Source organism: Neoarthrinium moseri, assembly GCF_022829205.1.
Source record: "Neoarthrinium moseri strain CBS 164.80 chromosome Unknown scaffold9_Wmoseri_CBS_16480, whole genome shotgun sequence".
In the NCBI taxonomy this organism is placed as follows: Eukaryota; Fungi; Ascomycota; class Sordariomycetes; order Amphisphaeriales; family Apiosporaceae; genus Neoarthrinium; species Neoarthrinium moseri.
The window spans coordinates 815,526-836,514 of record NW_026055123.1 but is presented as its reverse complement, the minus strand read 5'-3'; the positions used below and the strand labels follow the sequence as shown (position 1 = coordinate 836,514).

The 20,989-nt window shown below is 51.6% G+C and overlaps 5 protein-coding genes across 5 annotated transcripts; 2 read left to right on the top strand and 3 right to left on the bottom strand.

Moving 5' to 3' along the window:
- Nucleotides 1–575: 575 nt before the first annotated feature.
- On the bottom strand, nucleotides 576–2,366 carry JN550_003868 (uncharacterized protein; the record flags this gene model as incomplete). The annotated part of the gene is made up of 3 exons (XM_049315319.1): nucleotides 576–1,650; nucleotides 1,700–2,190; nucleotides 2,247–2,366. 3 exons carry the CDS (start codon nucleotides 2,364–2,366, stop codon nucleotides 576–578), a joined length of 1,686 nt encoding a protein of 561 aa, XP_049174438.1.
- Nucleotides 2,367–7,037: 4,671 nt separating this feature from the next.
- On the bottom strand, nucleotides 7,038–8,877 carry JN550_003867 (uncharacterized protein; the record flags this gene model as incomplete). The annotated part of the gene is made up of 4 exons (XM_049315318.1): nucleotides 7,038–8,011; nucleotides 8,063–8,152; nucleotides 8,219–8,728; nucleotides 8,808–8,877. The coding sequence occupies 4 exons, from the start codon at nucleotides 8,875–8,877 to the stop codon at nucleotides 7,038–7,040; spliced, it is 1,644 nt and encodes a 547-aa protein (XP_049174437.1).
- Nucleotides 8,878–11,802: 2,925 nt separating this feature from the next.
- JN550_003866 (uncharacterized protein) lies at nucleotides 11,803–12,917 on the top strand (the record flags this gene model as incomplete). The annotated part of the gene is made up of 3 exons (XM_049315317.1): nucleotides 11,803–12,031; nucleotides 12,146–12,375; nucleotides 12,498–12,917. The coding sequence occupies 3 exons, from the start codon at nucleotides 11,803–11,805 to the stop codon at nucleotides 12,915–12,917; spliced, it is 879 nt and encodes a 292-aa protein (XP_049174436.1).
- Nucleotides 12,918–13,539: 622 nt separating this feature from the next.
- On the bottom strand, nucleotides 13,540–18,140 carry JN550_003865 (uncharacterized protein; the record flags this gene model as incomplete). Its single annotated transcript, XM_049315316.1, has 3 exons — nucleotides 13,540–13,824; nucleotides 13,919–17,993; nucleotides 18,067–18,140. 3 exons carry the CDS (start codon nucleotides 18,138–18,140, stop codon nucleotides 13,540–13,542), a joined length of 4,434 nt encoding a protein of 1,477 aa, XP_049174435.1.
- Nucleotides 18,141–18,938: 798 nt separating this feature from the next.
- On the top strand, nucleotides 18,939–19,738 carry JN550_003864 (uncharacterized protein; the record flags this gene model as incomplete). The annotated part of the gene is made up of 3 exons (XM_049315315.1): nucleotides 18,939–19,095; nucleotides 19,150–19,306; nucleotides 19,360–19,738. 3 exons carry the CDS (start codon nucleotides 18,939–18,941, stop codon nucleotides 19,736–19,738), a joined length of 693 nt encoding a protein of 230 aa, XP_049174434.1.
- Nucleotides 19,739–20,989: the final 1,251 nt, after the last annotated feature.

The following is a 20,989-nucleotide window of genomic DNA, read 5'->3' as shown; positions in this document are numbered from 1 at the left end:
GTGAAAAAAGTCAACTGGTTGCCCTCCTTTTTCGAATACTACAAACGCTCTATTATCATGATACCGAAGTGATAGGTAATTTCAGAGGAAGGGTTGAAGAGTTGCAACATACTTGGCGGCATATTCTTGCCCTCGGTGGACTAAAACTCAAACTAAAATATTCCAAACACGTCTCACGGAGACCCCATGTTACTGCCGTGCAGTGCGAGCTGCGAAATCAGAAGGATAGACAAGTTTGCAGTATGAAGGGATGCTGTCCAATTCCATGGTCGAAATATGAGTAAATGAGTGCCCTCATGACATGTCCGCAACAATCATAAGAGTCCTAACCTGGGTTCTATAGCCCCTGCACGGTTTTATTTTCCATGATCTTCCATCATGGTGCCACTGGGGCAGAGGAGTGACCCAGAAGACGAGTAAATTATCAGTGGCACATCCCGTACGGTCTGTTTTCTCTAGGTACAAAGTTTCAGTCTGTCACAGCCTTGTCAGGTACCATGGCTACGATTGAGACATTGACCCGTACTTGAGACACGCCGCTGATCTACCATGTCGATATTAACTAAGGTGATTTTCTAGTCGTGCTTTGCCCACTTGACGTAGCACGGGTATCCATTAACAGGATGCAATCCTGCTGAGTCCGTCTGATACGCTCTGTCTCCATGTAGTGTTCTCATCGGCTCACCAAAAATCCATCGTTTCAGCTTCTCGCCGATGCCCATCTCGTTGTCCATCTTAGCATCGAAATCATCATAAGCATCTCTGATCTCAAGATCCCTGCATGTCAAGACCACAGCGATTCTGAGTTCATTCCAAACCAATGTTTGTCCGATACAGTTCCTGGGGCCTTGTTCAAAGGGTCGGAACGCTGCGGGATCGGGGTGCAGTTCATCCTCAGGTCTAACGAGGAATCTCTCTGGCAAGAACTCTCTGGGTCTTGGCCATACCCGAGGGTTGACATGCAACGCCTGATGGAGTATATTGGCTCCGACATAGTCCATAGGCTGCTCGCTTCCCTCCAGATCAGTCACAGTGACGCCGGTGAGTCCTGCGCGCATGGTTCCCGCTGGTGCATGAAGTCGCAGAGTCTCTTTTAAGAATGCCAGCGTAAGCTTGCAGCTGTTCAAGAGGCTAGGATTCTCTTTTAATAGCTTAGCAGCATTGTTGGGCTCTGGGCCAAAAACTTCGTCATGCTCCACTTGCAGTTTTCTTCGCCAGTTGGGATGCTTGGCTAGTCTGTGGTAGACGTAGACCATCATTGATGCAGTTGTATCTGTCCCTGCAAATAGGAATACCCGGATTTGGTAGGTGGCATAATCGGCAAAGTTCTGATCGAGCTTCTCTTCCTGAAGAACATCGTTATCTTGTCGTTCAGACAAGTACGCCTCAAGTGCGAGTGTGATGACAGATTTGATCGATTTGGGCGTTTGTCCAGATAAGTCCGAGGATCTTTCCCTTTTGGTTTCTTGAAACCGCTTCTCCAGCTCCTTGCGAATGTAGGTATTCATAATGCGACCATGATATCTTTGAACGAAGGGTCGTAAAGGGTGTATCAGCACGCGAGGGTCCCAAAAGGAGTGCCAGCTTGTGATGTGTCCCAGTGCAGTTGCAAGTACGTTGGACGATCGTTGGTAGTTCGAATCGTTGTCCCTTGGCTTGTGAGCAACATACACCTCTGATGGTTTTGGAGTACACTTACAGCGTAATTTTGAGGATGATCTCTGTGGTCAGCCTCGTCGTGAAGTCATCGAGAGAGAACATGCCCTTGCCGATCCTATCGACCAACTTCTCGCGGAAGACGAGTATCGAATCGACGATATGGGGCACATTATTGAGCATAGCCCCAGTGGCGAATCCTGGATTGAACAAAGACCTCCAATACTTCCATTCATTTCCATTCATGGATACAAGATTTGGACCACCAGATATTGGTTTCATGAATTTGGCAGCAACAGCCGTCTTTGGTAGGTTATACTTGTTGCATATTTGACTAATGGACTCGGGGCCGAAGACTGTATATAGAGGAGGGTAAACTGGCCAAAAGTCAACGAGGAAAAGCTCGGTGTGGGCAAACTCCTGAGCAAGATCTCGCATCGCAAAGGCCACAGCGGCGTCAGGTGGAATCCCATCAACGTATTTTCGAAGTACCAGTAGGTGCCCGGTTACCCAGCTCCATTCCTGTGGCATGGGCTGCGATGGGTGTTAGTATATTGGCAACCCTTCATCGACTTGACAAAATTGCATACAACTCCTTGTTCGCGAAGTACGTTGATCTTGCGACGGTGATCGTAGACAATCTTGATCAGATAGCCAAGCGAAGTACAACACAACACACCTAGTGCGACGAAGATGTTCGGCCATGCCATTCTCGAGAGATATAGAGACAGAGAGAGAAAGGATGAGACAGAGATAGAGAGCAAAGAGAAAGAGTGTGTTTGTGTGAGTTAGAGAGGGTAGGAATAGAATGTAGGCTTGAGCGAGAAAGTCTCAGAGTGGAATGTCAAGGGAGAAAAGGGCATGTTGGTTGGGGCCTGTTCCGAGACATTGGAGACACCCCCCTGGTACCAAAAAAAGAGGGGCAAGGAATATACAAGTACGCAACGCACGGGCGAATATACGGAGTACCAACCCGTGAAGGGACGACAAATGCCTACTTATTCAAGCCAATGACGCTTTTGAAAAAGAAAAAGAAAAAGAAAAAAAGGGAAAGAAACAGGAAAGATAGTAGAATGTAGTAGTACAGCCCGTTCAACCCCTGCTCCGAAATATCGCATTCGAAGCGTTTCGCGCGAGCTTTGTCGGTAATTCTCCCGAAATTGGATGATTACTAACGCAGAAACTTCGGAGCTCTGACTGAGGATGTGCATATTTCATGATGAGATGATACTTATCACTAAGGCTCACCAGTTCTAGTGTTAACCGTGCCGACGCTCCTGTGCTCTTAGATCAGTCGGTGTAATGGTGGCAATAAGAAACCCACAAAGAAGGCTACCACGTGACCATGTGGATGACGTTATTCTACCTCAGTGTCTGGTTCCTTCTTTACCCAAGAATTGGGCGCTTGCCATAATTCTATTGCCAAACCATTCCCGTATTCCTACTTCAATGCAAGGCAGGGAGTGCATACCTTCTCGAGAATCAACGGTCTCGTGCATCGTGATAGGCTGAATTGTGCCCGCTTAGTGAGCTTCTCCTGCTCAGGCCTTTAATCTCCTCATAGCAGTGTACCAGTCAGTCACAACGAAGGGCGTTCTTGTGACTGACACGATATCTGTGTACAATCGCCGGGAATATTATGTTCACGATATCCAGAGTTTATGTATCGTCTTCCGGGGCGAAGTGTAAGGGTCGATTGCGAAAGATATATATGGTTATCAACTCAGGGAAATGTTATACATGCACCGCCTATGCCGTGGTGGAGGCGGGGTGGTAGCGGTAAGTTACTCGGTATCTCGGACTATGGATTTGTTAATCTCGACTTCATTGCCTCCATTAACATTAACATGAACACTGTTAACAATGCTTGGATTTCACTAGGGGTGATGGGAGTTTTCACATTCCTTCTCTCAATATTTTAAGACTCTTTTGACGCAAATTATATTTAACCCATTTTACGGTGATGTGAAAATATTAATATTAAACATCAAGTTAATGTCACGGGCACCACAGGTGAATCGAGACTCTGCTACAAATCCTGTAGTATTGCGAAACATCTTCAGCTAGGGATATAAGGAAAGAAGAGCTCCCTTCATAGCTGTGGCGTGTGTTATTTACAGATGGGTGGACCACCCCCTCGTACCCCACTACAACACCTGCACTAGTCAGTCCATAACAAATATGCCAGGTCACCGTTCGTCGTATTGCCACTGGTAAATGTCCTTCTTCCACATAGGTGTCTTAGTTGTAACGAAACAAATCACTTGTTAATGGTATCGTCTAGCCATGTCAACTCACGAGACATCAATGACTGATGGCGCTCCAAGTGGCCCACATCCCGTGACATCATTCACGACAGCCAGTTCTCAGCCCCTCACTGCATCATGCCACTGCGGTAGGGTCACGTTGGAATTGCCTTCCAAGCCGAAAGAGATCTGCGAATGCCACTGTAGCATCTGCTACCGCTACGGCGTATTGTGGGCCTATTATAGACGCGGGGAGGTCACAGTGACCGTATCAGCGGAACCAGCTCCTGGGGTCAGCCAGCAAAGCTACATTCGCACGGATGAAGAAGCGGGGGGCGACATTGGATTCTTTCGATGCGGCCACTGCGGATGCGTAACACATTGGTGGGAAACGATTGATGGGGTTCCCTCAGAGGACCCCAAAGCTAAGATGGGTATCAACTCTCGGATGTTGCCAGAGTACCTTACCGAGGACGCTAAACGTAGCATCGCGCTTTGATGATTCTGATATCTGGATTATGGTTGGAACAAGTTATGGTGATTGCTATTGCTTTATTCGATTTAAGATGCTGCAAACTCTATATACTGTTAGAATAATCTCTCCTAACAACCTATAAATCAAAATATAAGACTGTGTACCACCCGTTGGCGCCACCTCCCCCTAAGACGTTCATTATGGCATGATACTTCATTCGATAAGTTAAGATGCCATTGAAAATGATCGCCCGTGTTACCTGTCAAGGCCTCGCATGCTAGGCTATGTATCTATTCCCTTGCCGCGCCTGCGTGACTCGATATCTGGGTGTTTCTCTCGCGGTAGGCCGTTGTGAAATAAAACTCATTAAAATGATGAACGTCACTGTGGATTCCGTAATCAGAACTCGCATGTGGAGTCTTACGTTGTGAATCTTGGCAGAGTCTAATCACTATATATACCAAAAGTCTATTGAGGATCATATGAAAGCAGTCGTAGCCTCGCGTTTGCACTAACACTAAACACCCCCGTTTCCTGGACCATATATATCTGGTCCCGTTATTTCATTGCTCATCCCAGAGGAAGGTGGTTCATGTAGCTATAGCCATTGCTTTGCGTGTATTTCAGCCCTCGGTTCTGCGTAGAGATACGTGGGTGTTTTTGTTGCCGAAAGCGGTATTGCCAATTCACGCAATGGAGTAGCTGCATCCAGCTCGCGAGGACTGGCAACCGGCTCTTCTTTGAGACTTTGTTGACGATCAGACTGTAAAATTTGCGTCGAGTCATATGAGTTGTGTGACGTCCCATGCAACGAGTGACTATTGTCGGCAGATGAACCATGCAGTTTCTCAGCTTCATCACATGCTGCATGCTTCTCATTGACTCCCATTTGCTTGGTTTGGGCATCTCTCGTCTCAGCGAGCTTTCTTCTCGCGTTTCTTAGGAACCACAAACTGGCAGCCAATGAGATCAGCAGCGGCAGACCGACTCCCAAACCAGCCGCGAGGCCAACTTTCAGAGTGCTTTGAGCTACCGTGGTTGTATCGCCACTATCGATTGATGTTTCATTTCCCAGGGCGTATATAACGCTATTAAAACTGCTATTTCTTCGATCATTTACAAAGCCGGGCGGAATCGAAAAGCCGTTCTTGCAGGTTGTCACATTCTCTTTACAGACCCATCGGTCGTTCTGCCCATTGCACTGCCTGAGGGGGCTCAAAGAGCTGCTATGTGTATCGCCTTTGCAATGTTGGGGACATGCGGCATCGGCGAACGTGGAATCGGTACATCCGCCCCGAAGTATGTGATTTGTAGACGGTTCCCAGCAAAGACCATTCGAGAGACAGGCTGGAGAAAAAGTCAGTATAAGGCCCCGAAGTGAATGGGCATACACTATAGTAAAAAGATACGTCGGGTAATGCTAAAAGTAAAGGGCTTACTGTGTGTTGCTTCGCAACACGCAATGGCGCCGACTGCGTTTGGGTTGCATGGAATGCCTAAAGAATGGATCGCACCACTTGGGAAGTAGCATTCTCTACTGAAAGCCACAACTGGGGATATCAATATTAGAAGTTGGGCCAGCATGGTTTGCAGCGGTGAGAAGTGACTGATGGAGATTATAGTATGATCAATATCCCGAGGGCGACCGTTTGACTTCGTGGCTCTCTAATACCAGGAGTAATTGAAATGTGGGTGGTTAGACCGGAATTGCTGCCAATGACAAGATAATACAATGTGCTTTTAGCGTAGATAGAGACGTTGTGTTTGCCCTTGATCCTCCGTCGATCCGCCCGCAATACACAGCCTATGATGGGTTGGCAGGCCATACTAAGCTTAGGGGCTGAGTTGGCTAGCCGTTGGTTGGATGCTGGCTCAGCATGCCGCCCGTCAGAGTCCTACTGGCAACTGTACTATTTAAAGCTGACAAACAGGGCGCTGCAGGGTCACGTGTGCGAGCGGCCGCGCTGCTTCGGGGCCGAAACGAGAAGAAGGACCGATCCAACTGACAGTATCGTCGAAGGTTTCTTGTTGCATTCGCATGTCCTCTGTGTCGAAGCTCAGACTGTTTTTCAACACGCATCACTGGACATTTTGAGGGATTTCCTTTCAATTAGAAGTTCATCAGATGTCAAGAGTTGCCGAAATCTCGATCTCGATGACGGTTGAAAAGGTATGGCTTTGGTATCCAGTTCTCCCTGTCCGAATGCCATTTCAGTTGCTTACATAGTATTGCTCCTTCATGGTTGAGCGGTTGAAGCTGTCTAAGCCTTTTCCTCGTCCCGAGATTAATTCATGCTCGATGAGGATTCTATCCAAACAGAATCAAATCATACGCCAGACACGGCTAGGATTATTCGTTGGTAGTATTCTAAGTTCAACTGACTATTTGACAATCCAAACTTTGCTGACTGAAATCTGCTGCTGTCGAAGGTTTACAGGAAAGAACGACTGACACTAGTGCTGGCTCTCTGAGCCACCGTTCCAACCAAAGATTCGATGCCGAACACTTTTTACTTTTGAAATCACTGTCGTGAATGCCCGCGAGGAGAGTCACCTGGCTCAACTGCCAAGTTGTCTCGCCGCCAAACGCCCCCAACGAAGATAACGAAAACAATCACATGTTCAAACATCACCCAGCTCCTGACAATGATGTTAGAAAGTCATGCACCGTCGGAGCTATCATTCTCATCCTCGCCACTGATATCGGACTTTTCTCCTGCAATGACCCAGTCGTCATTGTTGGACTGTGATGGAGTCCCACACGTCGTGCCGACCTGACAATTCTCAAGTTCGCTGATCAAAGTCGACGGCGTTCCTGAAACACTGCATGTGACTGAAGTGAGGTCGTCAACATCCTCTATGGCACCAGAATAGGTCAAGGAGTCATGCCGCTTGCCCGCCCTCTTCTTCTCGTGTATCAAGCGCTCGATATCGTTACGCATGTGATCTTTAAGCCGTGCCAGTAAGCTGAGGTGCATGTCCACGGCCGTTTCATTCGCGTGCTCTGGAAGGTCAGGTAGCCGCCAAGAAGGGTAGAGATTATTGTGAGATTCTCTCACTGTCACGTCGCGGCCTTCAAAGTAATAGGAGCAAAGCCGGCAGGTTGGCTTGCTGCTTCCGATGTACTTCCAATTGTTCCAGTATAAGTGCTCAGGGTCGACTGGAAGTCTTTGAAGACAATCATGAATGAGCACTTCTGCGTGAATAATGGGTCGGAAACGTGGGTTAGCAACAATACTCTGGAGACCTTTGTCAAGACCCATCCGTTCTAAGGGCTGTATTTGTAGTAGGTAAAATTCCATTTGCTCAGTATCGAGTCCCATGTTCTTGATGATTTGGGCTGCAGTGATGGGGTGTGACGGTATGGTCCGTATGGGCTTAGGCATGCGTGTGCCTGAAGAGATCGGAAACACTGTAAAACTCTTGAAGAGCGGGGGCCACCTCTCTTGGGCTGCGAGAAGAGTCTCAGCTGCTTGCCGGTAGGAAAATAGCCTTCCGCAGTAATGTCGAAGTTCACGCCAGGGCTCAGGGTTAGAAACGTTGTCGCCAATAGCTCTCTTCGTGATGTATTTCTCGAAGGTGGTATTCTTCATGGCAAGAATAGCATTTATTAGGGTGCTGCAATCTGAAAAAACTAGAATGCCATCATCAGCTAGGCCTTCCTAAGCGCAGCAGACTTCCTTACACTTGAGCCTGGCATTGGTGGTGGAAACTATGTCTCGTGGGAAGACAGTCACGACTTTCAGTTTCTCCAGCTCATCCTTGATCTCCGCGTCTTGTGAGTCATGTTAGTCACACATATAACTGGCTGCAGCTGCCAACTCGGCCTGAAATCTCTCACCTGCATTCATACTGCAGCATGCGATGCACTCATCAAGATGAATTTCGAGATACTTCAGATAGAGATCGACGCGTTTGATGCCGAATTCCAAGATCTGGTTTAGCACTTGCTTGACCCGTGGTTTCTTTTTCAGACGATCAGGGTTGTCCCCAACCAATCTGAGTAGTTTCTCCACAAAGCTCTTGGCTTTGTCAAGCTCATCATCGTCTCTCTGATTAGATGCCAAGAGAAACACGGGGCCATCCAGCCCTTGGAGGACTGTAATGGCAGAAACCGTTTTACCGCCACGCTCGCTGTCACAGGCCTGCGCCAGTTTGTTCATGAAAAATGAAAACCATTGTTGGTCTGAAATGAGGGATTCGCCCTGGATATTCGTCTTGTGGACAGAGCCATGTTGGGTAGTGTTATAGAAGTTGTTCAGCGCTTTCTCGAGTACCATAAGCTGGTATAAGAGGCTCGAAGTGTCCTCACTACGGGAAGTAGTGGACGGTAACTCCACACAGTCCAATGCTTCACGTAAATTGTCAGCTCAGAATCGATTGTTCCGTAGACCAGGTCGCTGGAGCTGCGGTATTTCTATCAAACTTACCTTTAGGACCAATGGTTGAGGGAACAGCTTCTGCTGCGTCAATGTTTGTGGCTGGCAATGCTGAGAACATTGTGATTTAAACTTTTTTTCGATGACGTATGTAACAGGAACGTCCGGTATGGGCTCAATCGTTGAATGTAGGACAGAGGGAATAACAAGAGTTAGCACCCGGAACCCTTAGCTTTTATAGACCACGTTCTTGGAGGAATATGGAATGTCGTTCAACGCGAGTACTTAACACAGATTACGAACAACCAAAGCTACACCCCAATAGTTTGTAGGACTATTACGTCGACAATGATGAACCGGAAGGTGCGTGCCAGTGCCTTGCGGCCCAAGGCTGGTGCCTCGATTGGGAGGCCCTCCAAATTTTCATTGGTTATATACAGATCTAATGCAGGTCGGAAGCGGGGAACAAGGCTGCCAGACGTCTTGATGCATGGTCTTGGCCCGCCAGAAATACTGAACCTATGAAGATGAGCCGGCATCGACCTCGTCTATGCATAGCTGTCCTAAATCAATTTGGTTCACCGCTTGACCCTTCGGTGTTGCCCAATCTGACGCATATGCCTGCATGCGTTGGTAATCTATTTGTTGGCAAGTTATGATTGAGCAAGACTGCGATAGGGGAGAACGATATTAACGTTTGAGCTATTTCTCTATGATAAAGCAAGTCCTGCAGAATTGTACGACAGAAGCCCGTGGAAAACATGGAGAGTTAATCAGAACCAGAAGGACCTACGGCGTACCCCGCCAGGAAGAGGATGACGGAGTATGCCCACGGCTAGGAGAAAAGAAAGAAGAGAAAGAAAGAGAAGAAAATTCAAAAAGTACTCTCCTACTTCGTAGTGAGATCGGTGTGATAACCTCTCAAGTTCATCTTCGTCTCAGCACCAATGTCATAGAAACCATATCGATACATATTGTGTCTTGAGTGCGTACCTCAAGCTTTCGCAGCCTAGTGGTGCAGAGAACTGCTGGAATACATACAATTCACTGCCTTGAATCACAAGTTAGCTGGCTGGACGTACCATTGTGAGCACGACCCCCTTCCATCCCTTGGCAACATGAGGAGCTCGGGTCGATATAGCGCCTTCAGGCAAGGGGCATCAGATCCGCCGTGGGCTGACGGCGATGGATCTATTGATGTTCCCATGGCTTCCACATACCCTTGCACTTCCCAAAACGATAAAGAGGGGTTGCGGACCAGGAACAGCTACTACGCATGGCATCACTCCGAAGGAAACATGACCATTAACCCTCAGCGACTATCCTACTCGGACAAACAGCCACAGCCTTCGATCTACCACGATGATGCACATTCAGGAACATAGTTTCCTGAAAGCTCGCATCACAGTAGAGGAGATCCTACAGAAGCCTCGGAGTACCATTACCAAAGCTCCAATCTGCTTCCTGAAGCTCCAACCCAGGTACCGGTTGCTACGTATCACTTTGAGAGACCTGGGCTTGACGATGTACAGATAGTCAATGAGAGCTGCTCCTCCTTGGAGACAGGTCACCAAAATGCTCCACTGAGAAAGGATTACCGCACTGGTCGTCGGAGTGGTCGCCGGAAGGAGCCTGTCACTTGTACCGTTTGCCAACAAGTGTTTCGCATACCTTCAGAACTCAAGTAAGATGGCTTTCATATTGTTACTAATCCCATACGCCTAAAGAAGGAGTGCCTTGTCTTGGCCATTCAATTTGTTCAGAATGCAGCAATGCGCTGATACAACACAGTAAACATTTTAAGAAGCATGAGCCGCCAATCCCATGTCTTGATATTGGCTGCAAAAAGGGGCCGTTCATGAGGAACAAGGACAGGGACCGTCATGTGCGATCCACTCACCCGTACTTAGCTGGAGAAATCTCGCCCGAGGGAGGAGTGTGTGAAGCTTGCGATATTTTCATCAAGCGTAAGGACAATCTCAAGCGACACAAGGAAGAGCAACACGGTGGGAAGACAAGGCCCAAATGATTGTTGAGTTGCAAGTTTCAAGCAGATAATACCGTGGGGGGGTATATTTCACATCTGCAATGTAGACTCCGATCATTATTGTGCCTATTCGAGAGATCCAAAGTCAGCTAGCATCCAGAGAATTACATCATCACTTCGCCCAATGTTCCGTTGTGGTACATGACGGATGGTAGCAACTGTCATTTACGAGTGATAACCGATTTTCATTGTAACCAAGTGCGAGTTCGGTCGCTTGACTGGACCACGAATGGTTGTGCCCGCATAATGTGAGGAAGCCATGGTGGAGATCCCTGGTAGCCACTATCACGCAGGACACGTAGCAGGCCAGCTTGAGTGTGAAGGTCCGAACCGCATGAAGACGCTGCAGCTTCGTAAGAGCCACAACTTTCGTGCCCGGGATTGCCTCGTTTGCTCGAACGTGAACGAGTCGTGAGTGACGGTTAAGCTCGTACCAGTTGGTGGACTGAATATAAGACTTGTCATGGAGGGGCATGGCGGGTGAGGTGGGTATAGTAAGACTCCGTGACACGATGGAAGTTACGGCCAAAGCGAAGTAACTGAGTACACTCTGCTCCAGGAGGTATGGAGTGTTTCGGTTAGTATTGCCTTGCACCGGGCTAGGTCTGACTTGGCGAGTAGATTCAATGAATACTGTTGATCCCACACGTATTATTGTGATGAAATGGCCGGAGTGATGCCCCAAAAACTTCGGAGACCGATCGAGCCTCTTGTCTAAGCCATCAGTATGGCATCTCCAAGAACTTAGCTCCTGTTATGCGAGTATAGAGTATATACAAGAAGGTTGAAATAGCTAGGCTGAACAGCCAACGATCAGGCAAGAGGATGGATGGACATGGGGTTGGAGCCGTTTGATTGGCCGAGCCGCCCCAGCTTTCGCCTGGTGCAGGGAGCAACGAGACCCACTTTTCCCGAGCTCCAACGTCGAAGCGCTGGAAAATTATCGTGAAGCTTCAAGATGCCGACGTAGGAACGTTCAAACCAGCACAGCACCACACAATGGCGGCACCACGTCTAGCCCGGACCCTCACCTGTCCCAATTGCCTCGGGCGGCTGCCCATGGCCCGCCACGCACCCTCGATATGGTCGCCGTCGCTGTCGCCGTCGCCGCTGCAGCTGGCCCTGACCCAGGTCCGACACGCCCGCACCCTAACCAGGGCCGAGATGGAGGATCTGCAGGGCATACCGGTGCGCCTGCTGCGAGACATCAAGGGATTCGGCAAGAAGAGTATGCTTTGGCCCTCCCCCCTTCGACTCTCTGTCACCCGTCCTCGCGACGCCCCCTTTCCTACCCTGGTTGAGCCAGCAAGAAGCTGACCTTTGGCCCCTCCCTCCAATCTAGACTCCATCATCCGCGTCAAGCCCGGCCGCATGCGCAACCAGTGGCACCACAAGGGCCTCGCCGAGTACATGACCAAGACGCGCTTCACCGAGCTGGGCCTGACCGAGGCCGCCATCGGCGTGCGCGACCGCTCCTTCGGCACCCAGCTGCTGGTCGATGAGGAGCAACCGAACAAGAAGCCCGTCGCAGAGGCGTCTGCCTCCAAGAAGAAGGACATTATTACTATGACGGTATGTACCATTCTCCTCCTGCACCTTTCGCCCGAGGAGAAACTCCAACCAGCAACCCAACATGCAAGACGAGAGACAGAGAGACAGAGAGACAGCGGGCTAATGACGTGCGATCCCAACAGCCCGAGCAGTCCAGCGCCCTCCTGCAATCCCAACTCCCCGCAGTCCTGACCTTCGCCCGCAAAGCCATCGCACCGGCCGCCGAACCCGAGCCCGCGGTCCCGCGCTCCCCGTCGCTGGCCGTCAACGCCGCCCTGTCCACGCAGCCCAAGCCCGCGTCGGCGCCCGCAGCGGACGAGGCCACGGCCATCTTCGGCTCCGTGTCGACGGTCGACATCCTGGCGCACATCCGCGAGGTCCTGCAGGAGGCGGACCAGACCGAGCGCCGCGTCGGCCTCGAGGCCGACGCCATCGCCATCGAGGGGCTCGACCTCGGCGAGGACCGCATCAAGCGCCTGGGCCGGTTCGAGCTCGTCATCACAACCGGCCGCGGGGTCGAGCCCGTGCGGCGGATCGTTGAGGTCGTTGCTGAGGAGGAATAGACAGAAATGCACGAGAGCGTCGAGGGGCCGCGGTGTCCCTGCTACGTGTGCCAACAGACGAGAGGAATGGCGAGGCAGGAAAGGACTATGTATCATTAACTATAGAGTATGTGTAAAACAATTGTAAATATTTACGCTACATCCAGCCTGGGGCTCAGCAAATGCTCCTCTTGAGATGAGCTACTATCATGGTGTTGCCCAGGTTTCTGTTCAGCCCGGCATCTCCCTGTGAATTGAAGTACAAAGCAAACGAAACATCACAGCAGTTCTGAACTGGATCAGTACCATGCCTGAAGGGTGAGAGCCAATGTGCCCGTGGATCAGGGGACAGAACACGTACTGACGCCAAGTGCGAATTGAGAATTCATCATAACCTAGGTACCTAGCAAAGTGCAAAGGGGTATGTTGTCCATTCAACTCGCCTATCGACTACCGCATTCCACCCATCTCACCATATGCAATCTATTTTCAAGGAAGTCATCCCGATCCGTGCGCCGTGGTACCATGTACGATTCAAGACGGCCCGGGCAGTAGCAATCTTGCCAGCAGACGCCGTGAATGCTCCCCAATGAGTTGCTGTTAATGAATCTACTAAAGAGCAATCCCACCAGTCCGTCCCTCCCTATTTCCCCGGGTAGCTCACATCCAGACTCCAGAGCGAGTCCCATACAACGCTCTTGTCACGACCCTCGGCACTGGCGTTGCTCGTTTCTCTTTGAAGCTGATGCTGCGCGCTACCCCCTGAGCCTTGGCCGTGTTGTTGTTGCGACTGCTGCTGTTGCTGGTCGTGATGGTGGTGTGGCCTATACTTCTGCGGACTACCAGCTTGTGACGCTCTTTCCGACCTAGACTTGGACGGTGATTTGGAAGGCGAGCTAGATGATGGATGCGGCATCCGCTGCTGGTCCTGTGCACGAGAAAACCACATCAGTCATTGACCTCCATGATTTTGTCCTCCGCGCTCAAGGACCGAGCAGGGAGTCCACATCGCGGCTTCGTACCTCGTTGACTTGGTCACCACCGTTGTCACCGTTGCTCGTCTTCGACGCAGCCGCGGGGGCGGACGGTTCAGGATTTTTGCCCTTGGAGGATCCGGCTATACTTCCGCCCATTTCTGGGCTGTCTGCCGGTGCAGCACGTAGACTGTTCGTCTCGCTGGCCAAGGCACTGCTCTTTGCCGCACCGGCCCCTGCGCCGCCAGCAAAAGGTAGCACCCTCTTCGTGCTGCCAGAGCTGGAGCGGCGGCTCTCGAGACTCTTACTCAGGGTCCTGCTGACACCCTCGATGCCAGTGTTCTTGCTGCCGGGCAGAAGCTTGCTGGCGCCTGAGCGAGCCTGGTGTGTGCGTATGTCGGCCATAGCCTCGACGTTATTAGCGGCGACTGTACTTTTACCGAGCCCAGGCGTAGCCGGCGCACCAGCCTTATCTTCATGTGCTTCAACAAGCCACCAGCGCAGGCCGTCAGAAAGGTCGAACGGGTTGTCGAATTCGTCGCCCGTGTTGATCGAGTCGGTCTCGGACGGGTGCTGGGCAGTGGTCGAGCTAAGGCTCTTAGACAGGTCGACGACGCGCTCCTGAACCTTGGTTATGCGAGCGACAAGCCATTCGCGCTGCCTAAGCCGGTGGCTCTCTTGCTCGCGTAAGAAGAAGTGTGGGCATCCGACGTTGAAGGCCGCCCAAGCCCCTGTTGTCTGGTTTCTAGTCGGCAGGAAAAGAGCCAGGTCGCCTTCCTTGAAGTGACGGAATGCGATCTTGTCATGTGACTCCTTGACGGCTTGATGAGCCCGCTCTCGGTAGGTCCTAGCATCACGAGTGTACTTGCGTGCGGTGTGCTCCAACTCCTTTACACGGCGGTAAATGGCCTCGGCAAAGGCGTCGACATCAAACAAGCCAGGACCTGAGACAAAGGATTGGTATTGAGAAGTCTCCATTTCCGTATCCTCGGCGTTCATCCAGTAAATGGACTTCAGATCAGTGCTGTCAGCAAGTGTAGCAGTTGTAAGCGACACAGAACGCCGGACAGAACTGCTCGGATCAGAAGAGTCGTTTGGATCTCGTGAAGTACGCTCAGCCCGTGGAATTTTCTGGATGATAGTCTTTCCGTCTTGCTTCGTGACCGAGAAAGACAAGCGCTCGAGAAGTCGGCTCAATCGTTCGTTGTGGGTGAACAGGCGTTGCGTAATATCTTTCGTACGCTCGTTGCGCCCTTCGAAGCGTTGGCTGAGCCCCATCATCCGTAAATCCGAGCTTTCCAGCTTTTCCCGATACATGCGCACCTCTTCTTCCAAGCTACCGATCTGGGACTGCCTGGCCGCAAGAGTTTCGGAGAGTTCTGCCACTCGCTTCTCTTCGTCTGCTAGTTTCTGTCTCAAAGTGTCTGAGCCGGATTCACCTTCAGTCATCTTCTTGCGGAGTTGGTTGACTTGATCCCGTCCTTCTTGAACCTCGCCCTCGAGCGTAGAGCTCTTAGCTTTCTCTTCCTCAAGAGATTCGTGCAGCTTCAACCTGGTCGCCTCCTCAGATGATAGGCGGTCTTGGGTTTGTGCCAGTTCGGCTTTGCCCTCCTTGATAGTCTCCTGAGCCACCTCGAGATCGGACTTCAGTAAAACCATGTCTTCTTCCAGAGACTGAACTTTTGCCAAGACATCGCTTGCTTTCGATGCGACAGCTTCCATAAGCTCGTTGATCTCATCGGGGACACGCTCCCTCGGAGACATCTGGCCGTGAAGGTCTCTCAGGATGTGGATCTGAGTCTCATTGCTTGCTTCCGAGGTCTCCGCTCTCCTGGTCAGGGCTTTGATCGCTTCGTTCGCCTCCAGAAGCTCTCGCTCTAGAGACTCGTTACGCTCCCGTTGAATTCGGCTTTCGTTACGGAGAAAGTCAACTTGCCCCTGCGTTTTCAGGTGCTCGTCCTGTTTCGCCTGTGTGAGGCGTTGAACCTCATCTTCCAGCGATCGCATTCGCTCAACGTACGAGACCTTTTCATTTTCTCTGGATTCGCCGAAGTTTTCGATTTCATCCTCGGTCTCTTCCAGCCGTGCCCTCAAGGTCCTGATCTCATTTTCGAGGGACTTTCGCTCTTCGACAAACTCCCTCTTCAGAGCCTCCATGTTCTCCAGGAGGTCCTTCTTAGTTGAATTGGCTTCGTCGATACGACCTTCCATGTCCCTAGTACGGGCGGCAGCTTCTTGCCCAAATACAGCTGAGCGTTCTTTCTCAGTGTGCAAGTCACCTTCTAGTTGGGTAATACGCCGCAGAAGTGTCTCGCTGTTCTCCGAAATCGAGGAATGCCGTCGGTCTTCGGGCAGTCCTGGTGATCTGATCGAGGAGACAGAATTATTGCGCTCGTGGCTGCCAGGCTGAAACATGTTTCCAAGTGAAGGTCTTGATTCGGTGCTTTGACGATGAAGCAAGCCTTCTAGGCGGCGAACACGGCTCTCTGCCGTTTTCAACTTGCTCTCTAACCTAGTCTTCTCATCTTGCAGACTGCGTAACAGATCGTCATCACCCCGTATCATCAGGCCACTTCTACCTAGGGCAGCCTCGTGCACACTGCCATTCTTGGAAGCCTTCACTCGCTTCATTTGCTGTTTGGTAGGGTTGCTCAAGTCGTTCATCAGCTTCGAAATGTCTTCCAGCACAGTGTCGTCAGCCTTCTGGCGCCTGATGGCCGCCACGAACTCGTCCAGATCTTTCTTCTCCAGCGAGGGCCACTGTTCCTCGTCACCGAGCAGGTTCACCTCGAGACCTAGTACATTGTTCTCCGGCTCCTCGGGGCCATAAGTACTGCCCACCATCTTCTGCCATTTCTGTCGTCGTTTCAGTTCTTCATGCTGAAACACCGCCATCTCGTTGGCCAATGTTGAAGAATCTGCCTTGACCTTGTCTGACCATTCCTTTCGACGTATAGCTTCGGCGACAAAGGAGGCATACATGAAGGGGAGTTCTCGCAGCAACCGTAGGTAATCGAAAGTTGCCATCTCGTCTTCGCCCTGGTGGAGCGCGGCCATCTGTGTCTTGACCTGGTGGAGAAAGGTGGTGATTTCGGCAATGGAGCGCATGAACACCAAAGAGTCGGCAGCCAGCTCATTGCGGGCCTGAGTGGTAGATAGCAGCATTTCATCCATTTCCTGTGCCCTGTTTTGGATGCTAGGCAACAGGCGCTCGGTATGGTTCGCGGCGGTTTTGGACGCTTGCAGAACATCCCGGGTCGAAGTAGAGTAGCTCAATGTCGTCTGGTAGTCGGTGTCGACCTTCTTGGCCACAGCTTCAATGTCTTCCAGTAACTGTATGCTGTCATTTTTGTGCTGGAATATAGAGCGGCCAACGACCTTGTCAAACTCCTGGAATAGATCATCGCAGCCATTGAACATCCTGTCCGCCGACTTGTCAAACTCCACTACTTTGTTATTGAACTTGCGCAAAGAGGTGCCGGCGAGTTTTCCGGCCTTTCGGGTGGTCTCGAGGTCGACTAGATCCTCCAAAGTGGCCTGCTGCGATTTGCGTACGTCCTTGCCCGTCATGAAACGCACCATGGACGGAGAGATGGCAACGCTGCGGGCCAGCTCGAGGTAATATTCGAAGTTTGCGACCAAAGTCTCGTATTCCTCCTGGGAAGTGGTAACCCACTTCTTCATCTCGTTATATTTCGGGTCCATCGGCCGGACGGCGGTATCGAGGTTCGCCACAGCAGCGTCAAGGCATTTGGTCATGACCTCCATCTCGCCATAGCGAGCCTGCGCGGCCTCGGCCATGGCGGTGCAGTCCTCGACAATCTTCAGCGCCCAGTTCCTGCGGCCTTTGAATAAGTCTTGCCATGACTGCAGCGAGTGTGTGTCCTCGATGAAGTCGGGGGGGCTCGAGACGGTGTGCTGCTTCGGCAGCGGTGTCTCGGGTGACAAGGATGTGGGCGCGCCGGCGGCCGAGGCCTGTGTGATGCGGATGTCGTACACATAGATCTCCTTCTCCGACTGTATGTTCTGCAGCTTGACTGTCTTTCCCTGGGGCGTGAGGGCGATGATGTCCTGCGGCGGAATGGAACTGGGGTGCGCGACCCAGGCCTTGAACTCATCTAGGCTACGATGCGAGGCCGCGGTCAGTACCAGCCGGCTGGGAAGCTAGGGAAGGGAAGGGGGGCAGGAAGACATACGATGCGAACTGCGAGGTGTCAACCTGCAGGCGCTGGCCCGTATGGGCTATCAACACCTGCGTCTGCGTCGCCATAGTGCATGCATTCTCTCCAGAATACCTGGGTGGGAGAATGTGGCGATGTGTGGAAAGATATAGGGTATGCCTGGCGATGCTCAGAGTCCAGTGACTCCGGTAGGTAGACAAATGCGCTGGCTCAGGAGCAGTGTCATCCGCCGTCAGTGTGTACCGGGCAATCTTCCGTGCTGTTGACTGGCACGCGCGCGAGGCTGCTGATGAGCCGGACCGGATGGGATGGGTACCTAATCGGAGATAAGCTGGGGTCTTGTCTCTCGCCAGCGACGTCCACTCCTACTGTAAGTGACTTAGCGGAGGCCAAGCCGCCTGATTCCGCAGTCAGTCCCTGGCAGACTGGGGCCTGGTGGAGCTCGGGACTGCCAGCGTGATGTGCTCTGGATGCTGTCCCGTGATCCAGAAGATGATGGCAGTAGCCGGGTTCAGAACAACTCCCCATCCGAGCCTGCAAGAGATGCACGCACTAGGTTTCCTGTACCCCAAGAGGTCCAGATGGCCGTGCAGATGAGAGAATGTTTGTCCCAGTGTTTGCCCTTTAGCAGTGAAAGATTCCGAGCTGTTTGGACGGCGATTCTTGCTCAGAGCTTGCCCACCTTACCGGTAAGCTACCCAACTTAACTAATAGAACAACTTCGCCTGCGCCACATTTCTTTGCACTCAGTACAGGCACCTCTCAGCCACAGATTGCATGTTTGTACAGGACGCGTCTCGGCGTCGTGCACATGTCCACCAGATCGCAACAGAGGGCAGCATCTTTGTTTGCCGTCGTCATCTGGCCTTTATCCTCAAGTTTCTACTATGGATTCCGAACCAAGGGATGGGGCTGCTGAAGAACACAAACCGAGCCAGCTCTTGCTGTCGGAGGACGAGGGTAGGGTCCTAGAGCTTTACGACAGACTCCAGCACCTGCAGCTTGAGATCGCTCTCATCACAGCCCAGAAGAACTTTGAGCCTGGTAAAGCCTCAGCCTACCCGACAATTGGCGTCAAGAATGCTGACGTTGTGTTAGGGGACATAACGGCTCCGAATGTTGAAGCCGCCCAAAATAATCTACTAGAATCAAGGGCGAGATACATGTTGCGGAACGAGGTGGCCGAAGGGGTCATCATGTCGAACCCGGTACTTCAGGCGGTTCATGGAGGAATCAACGCGTCACTCATCGAGAGGTAGCCTCGCAGTTCCTTCATTCTTCCATCCTCACGTTCGCTCACCAAAGTAGGGATTTGCGCCCTGTACTGCTGCAAAGAGACCAGGCATCGACCAGTTTGGCTCAGCAGACCAGCTTGTCACGACAGATTACTGATGAGATCATCGAAGTAGAGAGCCAGAGCCTGCGAATAAGTCGAGAAAATGTCGATCTGGCATCGCAGGTACTGGCTTTGGCCGAAGAGGTCAACAAGCACAAAACGGAGCCGATCGAGGATCCTGCACAGGCAAACGAGATTGCCCAACTAGAGAAAGAGGTCAAGGCTAGTAGACAACGCTGGAGAGTTATGAAGGCGACTGCAAGTGCTGTAGTAGCAGGGAGTGGCGTCGACTGGGCAAGTAGCGAGGAGCTCAGATCTATTGTGCTCGACGAGGACGACGATGGTGTCTGAGGGACAACAGTAAAATAATCCGTCGGCGAGAGTAACCTGAACAAAGTCAAGAATACCCAGAGCTGCTGGAGGCCATGAGTTTGATTCCCAGCTCCATAGTCAAGCGTGTGCAGCGGGCAAAAAGTACTACCTAGGTGTGAGACATGCTCAGGTTATTGCCAGTCATGCCGCAGTCGAAGATGATGGACATCGGCCGGCGCAGCAAGGAGAGGACATCACTATTATCCCAGCCCATTCTGGGATACCGGCAACTTGGACATGCATCACAGGGCCCACAAGAACCAAGGCGGCCGGCAAAGGAACGTGTTGCGCATCTGCTCGTCGGCCAATGCGAAAGCTCTGGTCCCTGAATGAATAGGGCTTAGCGTGTTGCGGTCGCGTCAGGCCGCATATGGGGTAGGCTGATTGCGATAAGGATCACGGGTAAGGTGCTAGGTGCAGCGAGGTCAGATCGAGCTCGAGCTCGGCTGCCCGCCTTTTGGAATCAGGTACGGAGTATGATGGATCTTCTCATACTGATGGGGCGGGGGACTTCGTGAGCAGGGATGGCCAGCTCGCTTGGGGGGCAACTGGAGCATCACGCGTTCAACGTGAGTCAACAATCAAAGGGCAACAATCAGTCCATCCCAAAGAAACCATGGCTTCGGTTGCTGGTGCGTCCTCCTATGCCGAAATGCAAGCTTGCCTTTGGGCTGTGACCTCAATCGGTGGAGAACGGCTTTGTTCTGCGCCCTGGGCATGGCTCAAAGAAGGCAAGCCTGGCAGTGGCACAGTGCCGACTGCGTGCGTGGGCCTATTTGGAGTGAGATTCTTGGGTGCCGCCTGTACAGCCTGCCGGCGGAACCACTCAGTACATACAGTACATGGGTCACTCTTCTCCGATTGTTTGGGGCTAGCGAGACATGAATGCCTGACGGGCCTTGGTGTGAGCGATCGCGTGGAAAAGGAGCAACGAGAAGCATTGCCCCGCATAAAGCAGCAATGACAAGCATGGACCCAGCCATGCGCTTCAGCTTTTGTGCAGGGTGACGCAGAATAGTAGGCTTGACAGGGGAGCTTGAAGCTACAGAAGTACCCTCCCTCATCAAGAGGGCTTCGGTGGAAGCTCCGGACAGCTGCGCGATGCAATAGAAACAGTGTATGTGAGACTTTGCGCCCTTGCCATTCTGGGCTTTGCAGTGCCCATGGGCCGTGGTCCGTCCCATCAGGTACGGACGAGATTAATCTGGTCACGGCGCGCTCGCTCGCGAG